This window comes from Mycteria americana, chromosome 4, assembly GCF_035582795.1.
Source record: "Mycteria americana isolate JAX WOST 10 ecotype Jacksonville Zoo and Gardens chromosome 4, USCA_MyAme_1.0, whole genome shotgun sequence".
Taxonomy (NCBI): domain Eukaryota; kingdom Metazoa; phylum Chordata; class Aves; order Ciconiiformes; family Ciconiidae; genus Mycteria; species Mycteria americana.
Genome location: NC_134368.1, coordinates 52,751,406 through 52,773,687, shown reverse-complemented (window position 1 = coordinate 52,773,687; position 22,282 = coordinate 52,751,406). Strand labels below are relative to the sequence as shown.

Sequence of the window (22,282 nt, the reverse complement as noted above, 5' to 3'; positions counted from 1 at the left end):
AGAATAATGGGTAAAGCACCTAGCAAGGACTTCATCTTCCTCCTGCAGGTGCTATAGCTTCACCAAACAGGTTCCTTCATGCTTCTTATGACGGGGACATCACTCCCAGGCTGCTAAAGATATGATGTTTGCTTGGCCAGAGCCCTTTCAGCTTATTTTGTGGCTATCATGTTACTCAGCCAAGTGCATTCCTGCTGAATGACTGAGGTACGGATTTTGCCCAGTGCACAAGCACACAAGAGTTAGAAATTACCTAGATATCACTAAGGAATTGCTTCCTGATGAAATGTTTTCAGCTTCCAAGAAAAAATACAGGGGGAAAAAATTGGCCTTTTATTCCTCCAATCCTGTAACATCTAATCACTGACACTTCAAAGAATCATTAAGCTTTGCTGCTACCACTTCTGGCACGATTCTTTGCTGCTTACAATAAAATTACATTAAGCAAATACAGTACATTATTTAAAGCCACTAAACAGTTTCTTTCAAAGACAAAATAACATCATTAGTCAAATACTATACAATTCACATTAAAAGCTTTTTTTTTTCCCCCGCCCAGGCTTCACAGGTTCTTGTGTCCTGAAGGTCTTGGATATAATTCCACTGTAGTTTACAATATAATTATTTTTAGTTATTTGTAACTGTTTAACATCTTATTATCATTAATATGTGTTTTATCTGGTTTGGATTACACATTGCTTCCTCATGTAGTTTTAGAAAGCATTAGTTATTCCAAGCGTGCTCTGTCCGAGGTGCTGAAGGCAGCAACTTCTCTTTACAAGACCTCAGTGGCTGGCCACCGCTTAGCCCTCTGTGATACGCACATTTTTGGGACATACAAGTCAAAACCATTCAGGTACACAAAGATATGCATAAAAATCAAAGCGTTGATGTTATTTTCCATAGAAGTAATTACGAATACTAATAATTACAATTCACCTGTGCAGATCAGCCCATATATGGACTCTGCACTCAAGTCAATGGAATTCAACATGTGCCCGGGGCTTCCTCTTGCTTGACGTTTACATTGGAGACAGATGACACTGGGATATTTAGACACAGGAATTGGGATCTGTTTTGTTTCCATTAAAACTGGATATGGGGAAAATAATCTACATGTAGAAAGCACAGGGTGAAATGAGAGAAGCAAAAGGTAGGCTGATGTTTCACAATGCTTGAGATTTTCTTGAAGCCATATGCTTTCATCCCCCTACAATTACTTTGAAGGTTTCTACAATATTTACTGAATTCCTGTTCTAAGAACATGCAAGTTTTCCAGCAAGATGTTTCTGTTTCATTTCCAATATACTTGTAAGAAATGTTGGTTTGAAGACACTAATACAATGATGCTGTTTCATGTGAAGAAGTTCAAATATATTTAATATGTTTAAGCACAAGCTTGTTTCTTTTTGAAAGAATTCCAGAGCCATGAGTCATATTTTTAGATGTGAAAATTGGAAGAGCAGCAAAGGTTAGAGTATGTTTCTGAGGCCTCTGAGTGCATAAGACAAATATGATTTAAGTCTATGTGTTTAGAAGATATCACTAGTCAGGTTGCAAAGAAAAAATTAAAAAAAAAAAAACAAGCACACCAGAAAGCAGAATAATATACTTGCCAATACGAATAAGGTGAAGGAAAAAAAAAATCTAGGAGGTGGCATCATTTAGTTTTCAGCACATGCTAAACAGATACAGGAGTTTCCTTACTTTGAATTCATAAGGTATTATGAAATGCTGAAACTGCTGATAGTAGAGGAAAAAGCCAATCAAACAACAGTGCACGCTTGCCTTTTAGTGGAGAGAAGGCAAGAATGTACTATGCTGTTTGAACTAACCACAAAAATTATTCTGGGTTTCAGCACAGTATTTCGCAGCCCATTGCCTTTCCAATCCCTTAGTATTCAGAGAGCCATATGACTGAAACACTAAAACAATTAGATGCTAACAGTATTTCAAACATTAAGTCATTGTAATAATACCTAGACAATAGGCAATACACTGTGTTAAATTTTAAGTACAGGTAGACTAGATGAAATGGGTTTATCACCAGATTGAAAAAGACGCCACAGGCAGATACACACTTAAGCCATAGATCTGTACCAAGATCACATCCCAACTAATCTAATTTAATCCACTAGTGGTGTTTTGGTTTTTTGGTTTTTGTTTTGGGTTGGAGTTTTTTTGTTTGTTTTGGGAGGGGGGATGTTTTCATTTTCTTACAGTAATACGCATGCAAGCTAGGACTTTATAGACAAGTTCAAAGCTAGGTTTGTATATACCCAGAGAAACGGAAAACTGAACGTAAATGGTAAGGACCAATAATGATGTCCTATTATCCATTGTCATGTTTTTAATTACCTTCCACACTTTAAAATGCACAGACCCCAAGTTTGTGTTGTGATAAAGCATTACCGTTATGTTTTCTTTCTGTTCATGAAAAGTTCTTTTCATTCTCCAAGGACTCAATTGTTAAGAAACTACAATCCTGCCTGGTATTGCAAGACAAATGTTACTGCGCATGCTGTGGTTATCATTCCCATCTAATGCAAGATATCAAAGTACTGTCTATTTAAATAAATAGACTTTCCTTGGAAGACCACTACCATGCTTTTGAAGATGCCATCATATCTCATATCACAGCAGTAAAATAGTCACTGAAAAATACTGAAATATCTCAGATGAGCAGAGCATTTTGGAATTATGTTCTTTCTAAAAAATAACTATTGACTAGAGAAATTGTGCAAGAATGAAAGGACTATTTAAACAAAAAGAATCTCCTTATTAAGCCTGTTAAAAAGTCAGTTTCTTAGAGTATAAATGCCCATTCCCTCTATATACCTCATTATCAAAAACCTTGGAAAAAAAGGTGGGCTAATAAACAAAAGAAGAAGCCTAGCCTCAGGCCAATTTCTGCTTTTGGAAACACCTAGGTAACCACTGATGAAACAGAAAGGTGTATATCCATATCCACAAGAAAGAATCTGGCCTGGTGTTTAAATTGCACTTGTAAAATATCATGTTATTTGAATAACTCACTGTTTAGACACATCAGGCATTACTGGCTGTTCTTTTTTCCTTGTATCCACTGTTGGCTCTACAGGGGTAAGTACCACAGCAGCACATGAGACTATCGACTGGTATGAGTCTTCCCGGCAAACTGCAAAGATAAAAAAAGATCTCAGTGTTAAAGAGTGAACTCAGTTTGTATTTTAAATGTTTAAATTAAAAAAAATATAATCAAGTCATACTGTGACAAACAAAAATGCAAATTATTTCTCAGACTTCACTCTGGTCACCTGCAATGAAAACTTCATTGTTTTTCACATGTCCTAAATTGCTTGCTTGGCACTTTTTTTTGCCATTGACTGATATTCCCATCATCATTCACTAAGTTTTACCTAGCACAAGATCTGATGTCAGTCTGCTCTAGCTCACTGGCATGTCTGAGTCCTAAAAGGACTCATATTTCCATAAATAACATCAGACTATGATGCACTTTTTCCTCTTTCATCACAAACTGAAAATGAGAGTGGAAATTATGGATGGTTTTCAGACAAACCTCCCACCTTCAAAAATTTCAGACTTTGTAAGAAAATAGATTTGAGAAAAATCTGATTAGTGATTTTGTGTTCAACCGTTACGTCTCACTTTAATCCAAAAAGGCCAAATCCAAATGGTCTAGAAGTGATATCTGAGATACTGATTCATGCTTTCCATTAATACAAATTATCTATGTATTACTGTGCTGGATGATATGACTTAGACGATATTTAGAGCTAGAAAAATGATCATGTATTTCAGCTGAGCATCTGGATCAATTAGCACTAATAAATGAATACCCAAAAGTTCCTGACCTCCAAACAGATAACAAATATAGTTATATTTGTTAAAAGTTATACATATTCTAAATTCTAAATTGCAAATGTCACTAGTAATTTAGCACTTAGGAGTCACCACTCCTACTGACTTTGAAGGTATGGATTTCCTTTACAGCCAAGGTGTACCTTTAGGAGCCAAATAAAAGCTGGGATTAAGAGTTGGTTGTACTGAACGAAGCACAGCAGCTTCTTATATTATACATTTATGGTACTATTATATATCACATACAAACAAGAAGAAATGTGGTGACCTATCTTTTAAGCAGAAAGTCATATGGTATTTTATATGTATAACATACAGAACTATTTTATAGAGTGTACACATGCACATACACAGCCAATAACATAGTTTTAAAACAAGGATAACCGTGACACATTCTCAGCAATTCAAAACCAGAAAGAACCTATTTTAAAAGCAGATACATTTATGCAAGATTGTGACAGCTGGGAATATTGAACTGTGGCATTTATTTATCAATGGAAAACTTGTTTCTGAAGACTTTCCTACCTTCCATTCTCCACAATCATGTGCTTCCTTATAGCCCGCAGACAAAGTACCTTTTGCATAGCCTATGCTCCTCTTACAAGAGAAGCAAAAGTGGAGTAAAACTTCATCCATATTGCCTTGACTGGGTCAAGAACAACTAACCGTGGCGTTTCACCCTGAGCACTCAAATTACATTCGGCATGAACTCAGCGCACATCAACAAGATACACCGCATGCCCGACAAACACCCTGGAGCGATAACTGATGCTTTAAGGCAGCTAGAGAGTAGATTTTAAGGAACAGGTCAGAACAGGGTTGGATATTTCTACAAAGGGCAGAAAAGTGCAAAGGTTGTCTTGTTTTCAGAGCAATTCTGAGCCATTCAGCAAGCAGCACAAATGGCCGGAGCACAGGCAGATTCTGGCAGGAAGAAAATATTTTTGTGGAGTACTTATAATTATGTTTAATGCATATGATGTTCTCCAGCATTGCGTATGCTTGTATTTTTAAATATTAATGTGCATGTTGCGCTAAGTGACTAAGACACATAAGATGACCAGTACTGAAACCTTACTTTCATTTTTCTTTGGAACCAGTGCTACTCGTTTGTCACGATCATAGACTCCCATCTCCAAAACATGGTCATACCCAAAAAGAACTTGCTATATTGCCTACAGGTATGCAAGTAGGATATACATTATAGCTTCATGCATAACAAATTAAGGAGGGAACTAATGCAAAACACATTGACCTAGAGAGACTACGTAAGAAAAAAAGAATTTCAGGTGATTTTTATCCTACTATGTTATGTGCAACCAGCAGACCATCTACTAGCAAAGCGCTATTTGGTGTGCACTAAGTAATGTACAAAACAGTATCTTCTCATTACAGCCAGTGACTGAATATGTGCAAATAAGAACATTTATGTCTATTTGACTCTTGATTTACAATCAAAGAGTTGTAAAAAGATAGGTTTGTCAAAGGGCGATACTGATATTCAGTACCTGAATTTTAACCTGAAATGCTGATAAAAAAGGGAGAGTAAAGGATGAAGCAAATACGTAGTTTTCTTTAAAAGACCTGTGGTACCACTCGAATATCTAGTTATTACTTTAGAACTTGTAAAAGGTCTGGTGACTATGGAAGCATCACAGGGTAGGATTTTTCCTAGATCAGCCACTGTCCATCAGGGCAGTTACAAAGAAAGGTAAAATAGGAAATCACTAACAAAGACAACACTGCTAGTCTCCTACCCTTTACAGAAATTTCACGAATGAATAAAACTGTGAAATTGCTTTTGTTTAATAATTAATGCTATATAGGAGTTGTATAATCCCCTAATTTACAGCTGAAGACAAACCCAGTGGTCACCTAGTGATCTGAGCTCACAGAATTTATCATCCTCCCCCATTCTAGACAGCGATACTCTTTGGTCTGGCTTTTGAAAACCACTACAATTCCTCTTTTTTATCTCAAGTCTCTGTGCACACAGTCATAAGTCATTATGGGACAGTATAATTAACTAAAATGTCATGAAATAGCGACAGCACAGCAGCAAGTAATTTTCACCTACTGGAGTGTATTCTCTTATTATCTGTTCATAACTTGCAGTAAAATAATGAGAATGTGCTTGAATGTGGACTCTCTAACATCGATGGGGATGGGCACTGTTTTACTTAAGGAGACTTTTAATTTTACACTCCAAACTTGTCTGAAGTGTAGCTTCTTTTCTACACCTTCATTTTTTATCTACAAGTGGCTTACATTACCCCCAAAAAAGCCCATTAGTGATGTCCACATATCCTACTCTTCACGAATCCAAATCTCTTATATCCTCAAAATATTACAAACCTCAGAATATCAAACAATTACACTAAGGGATTACCCCTTTTAACCATAAGTCCTCTCACACGTGTCCAACTTGCACTTTAACAGCCAGCAAGAACTTTACAAATTTAGCCTTACCACATGAATTGGTAAGGAAAATAGAGAAAAGCAGAATTTTCAATCATCTGAGTTGGTGTTTGGAAAAAGCCATCAACGTAAATTACATTATTCTTGACATGAGTGTGCAACCACGCTCTGGGCCCAGCCACTCAGCCATTTTCAATCCACCTCACTCTCTGTTCATCCAGCCCATACATCGACAGCTTGTCTATGAGAATCTTATAGGAGGCAGTGTTGAAAGCCTTACTGAAGTCATGGTACATAATATCCACTGCTCCAATAAAGAAACCAATGAAGAAAATGTTCCCCTCTATCTGCTACATTTTTACAGGCACACAAACATTAAATACATGTTGTAGGTAGAGGTTCATTATCACACTTGCTGTTGCATACCTCCAGAAGTGTGGAAAAAACTGTGCAAGGTATCAATACCAAGGGAAACTGAGCTAATTTTATACTACTGGTAGCAATTTATTTAAGTTTAAGAGACTAATATTTAGTATCTCAGAATGTGTTACACACTGAATACCTTCTGAAAAAATAAGTAATTTGCATGTGAGATGGTATTTTTTAGTACCATTGCATCTCCTTTATTCACAATTCAACCATTACGTGAACCAACTAATAATTGTAGTGAAATAATACAATTGGAGGAACATCTTTACTATGTATTATCATTAAATAAACTTATTTTTCTTCGTGAAATAAAAGACACTACATACCAACTACAAGTCATGTAAAGGACAACTCTACAGAAAGAGAAAACAAACAGTCTAACTTCATATAATATTATTACAAAAGACCTGTACTGCTTTTGAAGTTGCATAATTTCTCCCCAGATTCTTCAATTTATACTTTAATGATGCATACAGTTTGTTTTCTTCCATTGCCAAGTGTTTTAAAAGTAGCTCGTCTATTTATCACTAAGGAGTGCTGGCTTGCATTTACCCTAGTTGGTTTAAACAGTCCTAGAACATCATTCACTATCAGAACAGATCTCTACATCTGGAGAAGAAAAATGTTAGCTTTTTTTTTTCCTTTACTGTTTCTTTCAAAAACAATGAAAATTACTAATTAAACCGTTTTCTTCTACTTTGAACCAAACAGTGAAAAACTTTTAATTCCCTAAATAGTAGGACAGTAGGAAGCCTTCAACAGCTACTGAATAGAACGTATCTCTCCGGAGAATAAAAAGATTTTTAAGCTCTAAGAGTGTCATTTACAGCATCTATTTCAAACGTTGTTAATTGTACGCATTTTTCCCCTTCTTTTTTCTTTTCTTTTCTTTTTTTTAATAGAGGAGAGAGAAAATCTGGTTATCACCACTCAGTATCAAAAAAAAAAAAAAGTCTCCCTTGACACAAGATGCAAGTGATGGTTAGATGAAATTAGCAGAAAGTACTACCTGCTTAGAGAAAACAGAAGGGAAATGTTCATATACAGTGTGCAATGAAGCATAAGGGATTCATGACACAGGAAGACAAAAACAGTGAAGTATTTCTGGATTTAAAAAAGCTGGGTACATATTCTGACAATTCAAAGTATTTACACTTGTGCTTATAAAGTTTAAAATAATCAGCTCTCATCATTCAAGAGACAGATTAAGTCTGGAAACAACTGCTGTTTTATACCGAAAAACCTTCTGCTTTGGTAAAAAACTAGGCAACCAGCCAGGTGCATGGAAGGTGCTAAATACTTTCCCCTGAAATATCCGTCAGCTGCCACTGGAGGAGACAGGGGACTGAAGCATGGGGGAGCAAGGCCTGGATCCCAAGTATCCAATCGCACACTCCTGTTACTACTGAAGGCCAGAAGATATTTTTTAATTAATCCAAAGCACCAATTCTCAGTGCAGGCATTTACATTTTGGCACACTGTTTCCTAAACGCTGCTCTGCCGTGATGAGGCTCAGGAAATGAGCCACCCTCTGATGTGCTCTGCACAAAGGACAAGGAAGAGCTGCAAGATATGCAACCCATATGCAGGTTCTTCAGATAAGGGAAACACAGGACAAAGAACTGTTACACATGAGACAGAGATTTTGCTATAAAAAAAAAAAACCCACACACCAAAAAAACACCACCACAAAAGCCAAACAAACAAACAAAAAGGAACAGAGGATCTACTGTAATTTTTTTTAGCAGATCAATCTAGTATTGAGGACAAGTGAGGAGCTGAGGAAAGAAAAAGGAACATTTAAAACATGTAACTCAAGCTATTTTCCCAGGAAAGCCGCTGACACTAGAAATAGTTTATAAGAGAGGATCTTGAAATCTAGTCTATTAATTCTGGTATCTCCAGTAAGAACTGTGGTTAAACACCGTGCTAATCCCTTCCTCACCGCACAGACATGTCCTCTGATATTCCTGGTCCACTCAGCAAGCTCAGAAAAGAACGACTGTTCAGACCTGTCTCTTCATCAACCCCAAACATCACCTGCATGAAACACTTCAGCAAAACCAAGTGTATGATTTCAGTTCCATACCCTCTTTCTCAGCCCCAGCAACACAACAACATCTTTTAATACTTTGTTATTAAACCCTAAAGTCCAAGGAGACTTTCAGTCTCTTTAAAGCACCACAAAAGGTCAAGGTACTTTGCATGAAAGCTGCTTTTGCCCATCTACCTAAAAAGCCTAATATTAAAAAATAATAAAAGAAACCCTCTAATTTTCCTGCTGCTTGATTCTAGATTTGATCATAGTCTTTGGGAAAAAAAGGAAACTAAATGGATCTCTATTTTATTATTAGTTCAACAGTTATTCTAGGGCCTCCTGTCCCTTAGAAACAGCTACATTTCACAATATTGGCCAAATGACTACTTAAGAGAATGAGACTATATGCTCACAGTCCCCAAAGGGTTTGCTGTAATAATTCTGCAATAAAACCACAGACCCAATTCTTAAACACAGCATAGTCACAATCAGAAATTTCGTAATAGCAACAATTACAGGCCTATTATGGGCAAATGAATTACTTTCTATCAGGTTCTTATGTTCCTGGCTCTTTTGTAGTATTCACAAACGCTGCACACACATATCTGCTTTGTGCTATCCACACTGGCACCCAATGGTGAAGGGTACATGGCACAGAGTTAAGCAGGAGCCAGGGAATTCTTCTAACACACCAGCAGTTCTGTAGTGATTATCTGCACCCTTGCTTCTGTATCCCAAGTTGGTTTGTTGTCACGAGCCACTGTGATAACACGGTAATAGCCACATGTGAAATTTGGACCTACTGACTTGTACTCTATGTAGAAGAAATTAAACTGTAAGCAGCAGCAAATGCTGCTTCTTTTCATGTTAATGCTTAATGGAATGCTGCCTTTAGCGTTGATACTGAATGGAAGGGTATACCCTGATCACCTAAGGACCCTACAGACATAGTAAGTGATGGAAACACCGATTGCTAAAATAATCACCTAGATAATGAGGACACTGGTGGCCCACTTCTTGCACAATTTCTGTTAAGTACACTGTTTTGACAGAACAACTATAGTTTGGTCTCTCTTGAGAAGGACAGCGTAGCACCTTAACTCCTGCTCACAGTCTTCTCGAGCAGCCTCCCCCAGCTTACAATAACTTGCAGACTTGCTTAAACAGAGGGTTTGTGTCTGTATTTACTAATCCCTCATGAATTTTATGAATTTGTTCAGTTACCTCCATTCTTGCACGAACCTGTAGCATCCACAATGTCCTGTAGAGTTCCAAAGCTGAACTATAAGTTACATGAAGAAATGTTCCTATTAGACCATTTTAAACTTGCCGCCAGCTAGTTTCATTTGATTCCCCCAATTTTAGTATTGGAAAAGACAATGCACAATTCCCCCTTCACTTTCCACTCAGGATTTTACAGACTTCTTTTGGATGCTTTGCCAGTCATCTCTTTTACAGGCTGCAGAATCTGCATTTGTTCCTGTATAAAACCTGTTCCATATGTGTGGCCACCCTGCTAACCTCTCCACGAACAACGACTCCTTGTTGCAGTTCTCGCAGTGATGGATCACTATAGCAACACCAGGAGAAACTATAACTGCATTCACGGAAAATTAAGTAGGCTAGTTTTTCAGCTGTAACTACTGTACACCTAAAACATTCTATGTATATCTATTTATGCTTGAGGCAGCTTCTGAAATACTTTCTTATTCACAGTGAACTACTTAAAGCAAATATTGTTCCAAGCAGCCTACACAGAAATGGAAAAAACAACCTTTAAAAAGAAAAGCATATTCTATATCCAGTAGGTAGGTATTGCTTCTTGATATCAAAAAGCATTGTTTTAGTGTTAACATTAGGACTTTTAAAATAACAAATTAGCTTTTAGCAACACCATCAGTCAGGGTGACGTCACAGGCTTGTATTTTTAGCACTGTAGTGTGTGACTTGTTTTGTGACATGGACACGAATAAAAACCACGTGCATAAATGAGGGAAAGGTTGTGATGAAAGACTAATGATCTGAGCCCCAACAATCATGCCTAATTCTGCCAAACGGCAGGAAGTCTCATAACTGAACTGTATGAATAGCCATTAGAATAAAAAGTGGAGGCTTAGTCATTCGGTCTAGGATGCGCAGTAATAATCACCATGCGGTCCAAATAACTGTATCGGTTTGTTGACAAAGAGGCTTTGAAGATAACGGGTTGAATTAATTTACCATACAAAACAGCTGCAGGTAGGTTCATGGGGCAAAGGAAGCTCACCCAGACCTCCTCTGCCAGTAGCATATCTGCTGTTCTTGGCCTATACACAAGCCTGAGCTCTCAGGCCCCTTGGTCCTCCTGACTTACCAACAGAGCCACAAAGTGCAAGGCTGCCTGCAGGACCTCTCGCCGGGAAATAAGAAAGAAAAACACCATAGTCCCGGGTGATGGAAGAAAAGAGAACAGCCAAAGCCTCTGCTTTTCCAGTAAGAATGCAAAAGGTTGTTACTGAAAGTGCCAATTCCAGATAGAAGCACAAAGCCACCCCCTGGTAATAGCCATAATGTACCAGAAACTGGGAAACCCCCATCTCTCCTCCTAAAGGACATGGAGGAAATCCCAACAGGGGTTTCACCAGCTGCAAGAGCCGGCTGCCTCCAAGTTCCCTTTTCAGCCAAGAGAAGAATAATAGTTTTAGTTCTGTTTTTGATCACATTTGGGTTTCTATTTAAGCTATGTGATGCATTCCAGAAAAGGAGAGAAACAGGAGCAACTGTGACACTGGCATCTTAAAAGGAGGAATATAAAAAGACCTGCAGGGCATTTCTGTAGGCACAATACAAGCCCCTGAAGGAATGACTACTCTAACAACAATATCCTCAGCTGTCATTCACCGCAAGTAAAACTGTCAAAACTCAATAGCAAGCGTTTTCAGGAGCATAGTCTCTTGGCTTCAACTATTATTCTTGGCCTAGCTGAAATAAAGACTGACAGGCAAGCAAGATTAATTTATTGTTGTTTGTATTGAATGGCTGTAGTCACAAGAAATTAATTTAAAGAATTAATACACAGATAAACCTCCAAAAGCATAGTTTCCCAAGAGAAATTATTAAATAAAATCACAATGTCAGCTCTCCTCGCAGTTTCTAACAACAAAAGCTCACCAGGAAAACTATGTGAGGTATTTTTGTTTTGCAAGAGTACGAGGCTATTTGGCTTTCTATTATAACCATATTGGCACCTGCTACCAGGAGCACGAGGTACAGCTGCCAGCAGAGCTGTACATCTTCTCAGTCGCAGAATGACAGCCTTGTCAACCTCAATGACAAGCAACCCAGAGAGCAGTCCCTACAGCAGCACATTTGTCATAGCTATTCCTGACTCATTCCTCCTTTCACAGAAGCCACTCATATACCATGTATTAGAAATTTACACCAGACATTGAAACTGTTAGAGGACCCATAACAAAAATGCATCCTGCTCTTTTCTCAGGGAACACATCTTCCATACTTTTTATAAAATGCAAACAATATATTTCACACCTTTTCCCTCTCTAAGGTGAGTGGTTTCTTTTTTTTTAAAAAAAAAAAAAAAAAACACTCTTGAGGGAATTTTGCTCTCATTGTTTTTGTTTAGTGACTAAAACTGCCCCAACTCTAGAACCTTTTTTAGTTAATGTGCAATATTTGCACATCTCCCATGAGGAACTTCAAGATCACTATGTGTTTAACTGCTACTGAGGTTTGGTTTTGTTTTTCTTAGGGCTAAAATTGTCACAATTGTATAAAATCAGTTTTCTGGTACTATTTAATAAATCTAACAACAACGCATACCAAATAAAATCAATCTCTTCAGAACATAAAAATAAACATATATTGGGGAAAGTCAATTCCACCTTATTCTTCAGCCTCTGTCTGGAGTGGTTACAGACCTTTCCTGGCCTAAGCTGCAGCCTAGCCCCCCATGCTCATACAGGATCCTACAGAAAAGCAAATTCAACTCAGATGTCTCTGCAGTCACTTAATCTTGTGTACAAGCAGGCATAAGCAAACAGCTGGCTACTACTCCAGCTGACTGCTCCAGTGTAACCGCAAAGCAGTGGAGAAATGAGGGAAGTGGGTAGAGCATCACCCACAATCTTACCACTCGGTACTCCAGCAGCAAAGGGACAGGCCAGTAGCATTACATCATCTATTGATGTACCTCTGAACCAAGAAGGGAAATAGACAGGCTTTAAGGAACAGCAGGTTAAATCCTGGGATGAGACAGAATACACCACACCTTCCTCCTGTAGGCAGCTATGGCTAGGCACCGGCTAAACTTGTGTGTGAAGGAAGAGGACTTGTATGTTCGCAGGATTGGAAAGTGAAGGCTCTTCACTGTTATGTTGTGACAGCAAGCAAAAGATGGACTCCAGAAGACAGCCAGAATAAGAATTTCCTAGGCTGCTCACACAGCTTTTCATGCAATACCAGGGAAATGGTGTTTACAAGTTAGCTAGGTGACAAGAAAGGTCAGTGGCAGTTATGGAAAGAGAATAGTACAAAGTCTCCTGTACCACAAAGAAAATGGGGAAAAACAATATGACTGACTGTTTGTCACGCCTGCACTTTTAAAATTCTGCCCATTTACATAGCTTGCAGATTTTACCATGCTTTGTGTTTGTCGCATATAATTTACTAGATTTCAAGGCCAAATGAAACTATTGTGGTCATCTGATTTGACATGTGGCACAGGTACGTGCTGTGGTTCTTCCAAAAGTTCAATATTACAGTCCTGATGCAAAACTTTGAAAAGTAGAGGTCACTGTTATGCCAGGCTCATAAGTGATCTGCTGAGTTCTTCCAATTAATGGTCAAAATAACAGCATAATTTTTCCCATTGATTTTCAGAAGTACAGACTGCTAGCCAAACACCTATGCTGCAGATAAAACATATGCCAAGTAAAATATATGCATCTGTCTGAAAAGCAATAAAACAATTGATCATTACACTGATGCCTTTTCACACTTCCTCTAAAAGTCTCGAATATTCTAAAAAAATCACTAAGGCTTGAAATCTAACCAAGTTTTGAGGGCAATGTATTTTACTTTAAAGACAAATAAATTGAAGCAGGAATAGATTATGCTTGGCAAAAAGGGTCAAGGTCAAAATGACAGGCAGGTCAGGCAAGTTTAGCTGTCTTGAAGAGCCATTAAACTGGATGATTCTAACAAACAGTGTTTGAATGGAGCCCAATGCAGGATTATACCCCTAGAAACAAAGAATGCTGCAGACTATCACTACACCTCTGAAGTGGAGTTTTGTTTCACAGCAAACCAGCAACTCAATGTGCTGCCTCTGCAAAAATGCCCAACACAAGCCTTGGTTGTACAAATATGGAATTGGTGACTCTGAAGTCACTGAAATCAGGCTCAACTCAGTTACCATCTCACCTTCTCAAAAAGATGACCGAAGAGTGCATTCATTATGCTCTATGTAATCCTGTATGGGAGAAAATCCCAGACCTCGCTAAACAAGCGGAGAAAGGTATAACAGAAGTCAAACTGTAGCTTTAAGAGCAATTAAACTATTGGGGGGGAGGGGGGGCAGACATCAACATAAAATTGGTGGCTGTCTGTCTTTAGACCTCTTTAAAATTAAGACCAATACCTTTCTGAAAGATGTTTGTTAGTCAAGCATACATTTTAAGGTTCATTACAAGCATAACTATGCAAAGTATAATCACTTCGCTATTTAGGAGACCAGACTTGATGAATTGAGGCCCCTATCTAACTGTGAAAGTCACAAAAGTTGGTTGCTCAAGGTCATGCTACAAGGGTGCGACATAGATGCTTCAGTTATCCTGACCTGTAAACCAATGTTTTTAATTATACAAGCAGTCATGACAAGCAAAATAACATTAGCATGTATAGAGATAATTTGGAGGCTGTTTTCCTTAAGAAAGTTATCTAAATCATTTTCCTCTTCTTCTAATTTTCAAATCCAATATTGACATTTACATTGCAGACCCACAGAGCTCAATTGAGTGAAAGAAGAATCATGTATCAGAAAATTAGATATAAAACTACATGGTTTTAATTTCTTCCATAAATATTTTCCTCTGCAGAGGTCATAACTCTGCATAACATGCAGCTGTCTGTTAACTGACCATGTGCTTGGCACCCATATGTAAATATGTCTGAAAAACTTCAGAGCAGGCTACCACAGGACAATGAAGCACTATGCAGATAGACTGGTACTGGAAGCAGAATAGCCAGAGCTCAGTGGTCTCCATCCAGGCCTGCATTAGATATGTCTAAGCTCGTTAAACATCAGAAAACTTACCAATGAGGAGTAATTCAAATTTCTAATATGAAACAAATAAAAACCTAACTTGCAAAGAAATTCATTTGCTTCTCTTCTTATTTCATGTTACATGTGAAGTTCTTCACAGAACACAGTGATACAAACCTACAAACCAATGCAATACCTAAACCCAAGCCATTATACATTCATCAGGGTCTGGTCAGATTCTACCAGTCATAACAACTGCAAAGCAAAGAATGAATAAGTAAGTCACTTTTCTTTTATTGGCAACCAACGATTTGGAGACTAGATAATAAGAAAATATACATTTGCATATTATCCCTCTACCTTGATTTAAGCGCCTTGCCTCTGGTTTTGGCTCTAAAAAGGAAAGAGTGCCATTTAGTGGTCAGGTAGATTTACTGCACCTTTTAAACTGAATGCAATACTGTACACTGGCAATATTAGTAAGAGAATTGCAAATGCTGAGCGACGGCACAGTTATTAGTACTGTTGTTTTTACTTGATGAAATACTGTAAATGTTTTTTGGAGGGCAAGGATGATGTTTTATTTAAAGCATGATTTAGAACCTGCACTGAATCTTTTTGTTCCTCATCTCTCCCAATAGAGCATGTAGTTCTTTGCTTTCTCCTGCACTCCACCAGGTGATAATCTAGGCTATAAATTTTATGAATACAGAAGAGGATACAGGGAAATTCCGTAGGTGCTAGCAGGAAGATAACTTGAAAACCTGTTCAAGAGAAAAAGTCATTATGTTCTAAAACAGCAGAAGATGCACAGGAAATAGGAGTAAAACACACATTACTGATTTTCACAGGATAACTCTCCAGCTGAAGATAAAAAGTAAATGGCCAAATTCACCTGGATCTTTCTTTTCATTCATCAACCTCAGGATTCCTGAACCTAAGGTGAACTGGTTATAGAAGCAAAAAGATGAAAGCTCAATTCTCAAACTGCACCATTTGTCAAAGCAGATGAAGAGTGTTCATGAATATGGAAGACTGGTTGTGCATCTGTGAATCCAGCAAAATCTGGCCTAATGACTATTTAAATAGTGAGAACACATTCACAGCCTCATGTTCCATCTTCCCTTGGGAAATCTTCGATCTTTACTTCAGATTTCATGCCAGAGGCATCCAAGGAACCAGTGAAGTACAACAGATCCTTTTGAAAGTTAGCAGAATGGAAATGTTCCAGATTTCTAGAGGTACCTAAAAAATGAAGATAAGCCACTTTTTTCTAATCCACGGTGATTCTGGAGACATCTTTTACCTACAACTAAATACTAGGGAATCTGGCTTTATATAAAATCAGCTATATCCCTCAGTGTCCACCGCTTGTTTCCAAGGGACGATACTCCCCTTTACTTCATAATTTATGTAGCTTGCTCCTAAAGGATGGCACAAACACAAAAATCCAGGCTTTAGAAAAATTGTAACCTACATAGTGAAGCTGGATAAATTAGCTCTCAAGTTTCTAAAACGTAGTGCATGTAATGGCACTGCTCCATTCTCATCCAAATGTCAACAGCCACAACCCAATTTAAAATCCTAGCGCTCACTGGAAGGAGTCCCACTAACTTCAATACTCTACACACCAGGGCACAAAGGTGATCCTTGTCTCTTCAAAGGGAGGGTGACTAATGTGGTCTTTGGTATGCAGAGCATTTACTTGCATTTTGGAGTGCATGACCACCAATTCTGGAACCTCCTTCTGACTAGTTCTTTAAGCCGCTCTGTATAAGAAGGTAATTTACTTCACTCTCTAGTGAACAATTATGCTCTTAGCTGATTGGAATTTAAGAGCAGGCCTAAGATTAACACTTGACATTTGTTGAAAGCCCTCCAATTTAAAAACAAGAATTATTTGGAAGTTACCCAATATTTTAAATATCATATGTATTAAACTAAAACTTCACTTCTGATAAAATCTTAAATATGAATGTTATGTACTGCATTTACTCTACGGTTAAGATAATATTCAAAATGTAAAGATCCAAAAATTGAAAGAAACATACTTAACACATCATCCTCCTTAAAAAAACACCTCTCATAATTGTCCTATATGATTAATTTGTATCCATCAGTGGCATTTGAACCAGCTACATGCTTTATACACTCAATAGCATAAAAAAGCTGGAAAGTCATCTAAAGTAACATTATTGCATTTGAAAGAGTAACTCCTGTTTCAGTCAAAATATAGTTTTATAGCTCTGCAATAAATATATATATAAAACACCACCACTCAGATATGAGGTGCCATGCATAAAATGTGCTGAAGTTACTGTGCTTAGGCCATCAGCACCCATTTAGATTTAAAAAGCAGGCAATGCATTTTCTACTCAACGAAGATTTCTCACTGTATGCTTTTAGTTTTCTTTCATATGTCCAGTTTCTCTTTATTAGCTTTGGTTTCAGAGGTACTGTCTAGTGTAATAACATAAAGCATAAAATACTGTTATGAGATAGCTGCAATCCCCTGGGATTAAACACTTGACCAAGGTTTCATTTGACTACTATTCCCTGTCTGTCTCTGTACTATTGTACAAGCAATGTGGATAGCAATGATTATATACAGAACTGCTACCCACAGATGAAAAATGCTATGAAAGAGCAATACATTAAAATTTGATATTGATACTACTTCTGAACTCCGAGCATCTATTTTGATTTTTAGATCTACTAATGGGTTTGTTGCTGAAATGTGTTTTTAATATGAAGTAATACATTAAACATTTTGCAACCTGTCAATGCCGAGACAGCAGAAAGACTGTTCAATCTAACTAGCAAATGATTCCCAGAGCTGTACTGTCAGTATTAATGATGTCAGGCCACAAACATGAAAGAAAGGAATGATTACTTACTTTACAGGACCATGATTCCTTCTGATAGAGTAGGAAGCAAAGATTGCACAATAAGATATGATTCACTGCAGCTTCAGATAGGATGTACATAGTGCCCCGTGCCTCCCAAGGAAGGTCAAGAATGACAGAAGGACCAGCACTCCTCTTCAGTTACTTGAAATTCAAAGATGTAAGTAGCTAGAGACTGAAAACTAAGTTTAAGAGTCAGGATGATTGTGGGATCAAGATTGACCATAAAGATCTCAAAGACATACATTTACTGTGGGGTACGTGAAACTTTCCTTCCTTAGATAACTATTTTATTTATTTAAAAAACAGCCAACAAGTGGTGTCTTTTCAGGACAGCAGAAGTCAGGACTTTTGGTTGTATCAGAAGTCAGAAAAAACAGCCCTCAGCTTGGTGTCTGACCTAGGAGCTAAAACCTAAGGGGCAGGAAGTTTTAACCAGTTCTGGGGGTCACACTTGTGTTACTCTTTGCGATTTTCTGATGTTGGCATAGTCCTGAAGGAGCCAGAGGAGGTAGCTTTTCTTCTAGTTGCAAGAACACATTGAGAGCAAGAGAAACGCTAGTAAACCAAAAGGAAACTGTGAGATAACATACAGTCTCCACTTCTGTACTCTGTGCAGAAACAGCTTAATGTTAAAACCATCCAGTTATGCCTCTAAATAATAAGGAAATGCATTGAAAAGGTGTATACAAAGTGTATCAAAAAATAAAACCTTATGTAAAGTCCAGGATACAGCTAATGTACACAGTAGCTGTTCTCAGTAGGAGTTTCCCACACCCCAATTAAAGACTATAACATGAAGACGTGGAGCCTGCTGTGGAGGTTAGCAGTGACAAGGTACTTCTTGACAGAGGGCTGTACAGTCAATTACCACATGCATTAGCTCTGTTCTCTCTTTCTTGGTTATGGAATATCTAACCTGTCATGAATATAAAGGGAATGAAGAAATATTTCTAAATAAACTAATCAAAACCAGTTTGAAGTTCAGCACACAGCAATGTATTAGGCAATCTTCAGGTTCTGCCTTGCTAACACATGGAAAACCAGGGAAGTAACAACCATTTGGGGTTTTATAGTTTCTCATAGGACAATGAAACATCACAAGAAATGTTTGTGGGCCAAGACTCTACTACTAAAAACAATCTGGTCACAAACATTTGGAGGGCACATACAGGTACACCCCCAGTGACACGTCCTTGAAAGACCGCAAAACGCAGCTATCTTGTATGAATTTTTGGGTAACATACACCGATATTTACACAATGTCTTCCAAACAAGTAAAAATAAAACTACAGGAAATGATGAACTGATTTAAAACAGAGCTTGTCAAACAAGACAGGGTTCCCTTGATAGGCTCCACAGTAAGTGCCTCAACTAACTAACCAAGATTCAAGAAACTACTGGGTTAGTACTACCTTCCAGTCTCCAGCTTCTTGCTTTGAAATCTCAACAGGAATGGTGTTTTGCTTGCTAGAGCCACTGAAAGGAAAGGCAGAAAAAACTCCTGACACCCTGCCCAATTTTCTAGTGAATACAAGGCATGAAAATAAATGCTTTTGTTTTCCCAAGTGCTTAATACCAAACAAGTATCACTTCTACTGACAGAAACGGAATGGTTTTTCTTTTTTAAAAAATAGTGCATTTATTCAGGTACTCGCACAGAGATTCAGAAGTGTTTGTTTAGACTCACACTAAAAAACCAGAAAACCGTCTACATCCAGGATTTCAACACTACCAGATATATTCCTGGTGCAAGGCTGTAGTGCTCCAGACTTATCCCAGCAGAAACCCCAGAAAACAATGAGGATTGAAAGGGACCGTAGGCCCCACCACACGCTGCAGTGATGCTCAGCTTGATGTGCAGCGTCCGGGCTCTGGGAGGGAAGAAGTCTCCAAGCGGTTACTGCCTGCTCCGGACAGCAGGTAAGGCAGAGGTGGGCATGGTCCTGCCAGCAGGTAAGGCCAGGTAGCCCCAGCCCCACGAGCCAGCTGCCAGGGCCATGGTGACAAGGGCTACAGGAAATTTCTCTGCCCGGTTAAGCAAAGGCAAATAAGGGGTCAACTCTTACTTTAAGTCAACAGTGCTTCCCGAGGCAACTTTGGAGGAAATACAAGTGCTGAGCTGCTTTATTACATCCATCTTGGACTGAAGGCTCAGTCTAGCTTTTCCTTGTTTTTATAGGCCTACCTGAGATTGTGAGTGAAGTCTGAAAACACGACTTCAGTATATCACTGAAACTGGAAGGCAAAGAAAAAATACAAATTCTTCTGCATTTTAAAAATATCAGCATTTATAAACTAAATTATTTTTTGAGTATTTGAAGTTGGCCATACTTTGTTATGATCCCTGCGAGCAGAGCCTTGCCCTCTAAGGTCTCTGTGTTGACAGAGTATGGATGACAACAATATACCTAATTTTAAGCTTATCAACACTACCTTTTCATTGTTAATGATGAACGTAAAACAAAAACTTAGAGCTGCTAAAAAAGTATATGAAAGCCGTTCAAGCATTTAATAATATCTAATTTAATAATACTTAATAATAGATATGCCATAGCTTACACTTCTGTAAGTTTTTATAAGTTCTACCTAAAAAATTAATAGGAAAGCTTTTTTAAAGTAAGAATTTCCTGAAATTGTATCTACAGTCTACATTCATGCATGCATATTGTCATTTGAAAGCTATACTGGGCACTCCTGTTAATAGCATACCACAGATGCTACCACACATCTAAGAATAAGAAACATGCTGAACAGAAAACAGAGCCCAGTTAACCTTTCCTTAATGTTAAAGGGATAAGAAGAAACAGGTCCATGAGAAACCTCACTGCTGTTAAGCGTGTTTGGGAAAAAGGCCTGTCTAATGTGTATCGTGTATGTTGTTAAGAATACTTAACAACAAAAAGAAAATTTATTGCATACTCAGGTAATTCACTCCCTCCCTCCCACGTGCCATCAGCTTTACAGGTAAGTGAACCGGCAAGTTGCAAAGCACCAGTCCTGACGAGAAGCTTCTGCCACTTGTTTCCTTTTAGCCTGTATTTCTGTATACGCAAGCAGGAGGCATTCAATTCCTGCCAATTCTCTCTCCATCTACTAAATTGAAGACCTTTCCCCTCCCAGTTATGGAGTGCCTCTGCTCTTGATTTTTAGGAAAATGTGACTGCCTGTTTAAAACAAATTTTCCAATTTTTCACGGAACAAACAACAAAGGCAAGGGCTGAAATCAATTTGGATGGCATATCTTAGAAATATTTCTATAGAGAAAATAAAAGTACTTCCTACATTACAAGCTCTATTTGCAGGTAAACTATTACTGTGCTGTTAAACAGGTATTTCACAGTTTTGACCATGGAGCTGCATTCCCTTGAGAGGTATTTTCGCAGTTTAGTTACTATTATTACAATGTGAGAACACTGAAGTCCCATACAATAGAAATTACCCTTGCATATAATTTGCAAGAATTCTTTGCCATGTACATAAATTAGTAATGCTATTAGGATAGGAATATTCAACAACAGTAGTCAACTTTAAAAATTTTGCATAGTAAAATTTACATTAACACAGCACTAACTTTGCATTTTTAAGAACCTAGTAATCAGTGATGAAGAAGTAAGCAATCCACTTAAGTGGCTTACACTGTGTATTAAGGTGCACATTCAAGTGGGCAGTTATTTCAGAAAGCTCCAGTTCCTGGTCAAATCAAATGCAAAATCTTACTAATATTAGTGAGGAAAACAGCCCACAGATCATGCAAGTACTGCATTTTGTATGCTGAATAAAAATAGGCAAACAAATGCTCATTTCTGTGGAGTGCGGTGGACTACTTTTCTATATGAAGAAGAAAAGTTTGTAAAAGCACAAAAAAAAGGTTTAACCATTTATTTTCCTTGTGCCTTTGAAATTCATCCAATAGTCAGTTAATTCAGAAACTAGCTCTCAGGGTCCATATCTAATCAGCAAAGTTAATGTTAATGTCAAAAAGCATTTTGACTTGCTAAGAAAAAACACATGATCACACCTTAAATTTTAATTCTTTTCCTAATCTTTTAAATGTCTAAATTTCTTATGGGCTTCAGATATGTACCATTGCCTCCCTGATACAGAGTGCACATACCATAGAGACCTTACACTGTAAAGACATCCCATAGGGTCTAGCAAAGGCATAAGCAGGGCCGTGACCCCAATATATAATGGGAACAGTGGCAGAGGTACATTTTGTAGAAGAATTTGATGTTTAAGAACCCAATCAGCTTGTATTAATTAGGTACTGGATAGAGAGGGATTACCATTCAACTTCTCAGTAACTTGTGTTGATTTTACAGTCATATGACTAAATCTGTAGTTGCTGTAAATGCAATACTCTTT

General features: G+C 37.8%; 1 protein-coding gene across 2 annotated transcripts in view; it reads right to left on the bottom strand.

Moving 5' to 3' along the window:
- The window catches only part of CCSER1 (coiled-coil serine rich protein 1), a 731,922-nt gene that overhangs the window by 537,785 nt on the left and 171,855 nt on the right, over positions 1-22,282 (bottom strand). For both annotated transcript variants that reach the window (XM_075500578.1, XM_075500579.1), the window contains exon 5: positions 3,037-3,157. In XM_075500578.1, the coding sequence (XP_075356693.1) occupies positions 3,037-3,157 (121 nt within the window). The remainder of the gene's footprint in view (positions 1-3,036; positions 3,158-22,282) is intronic.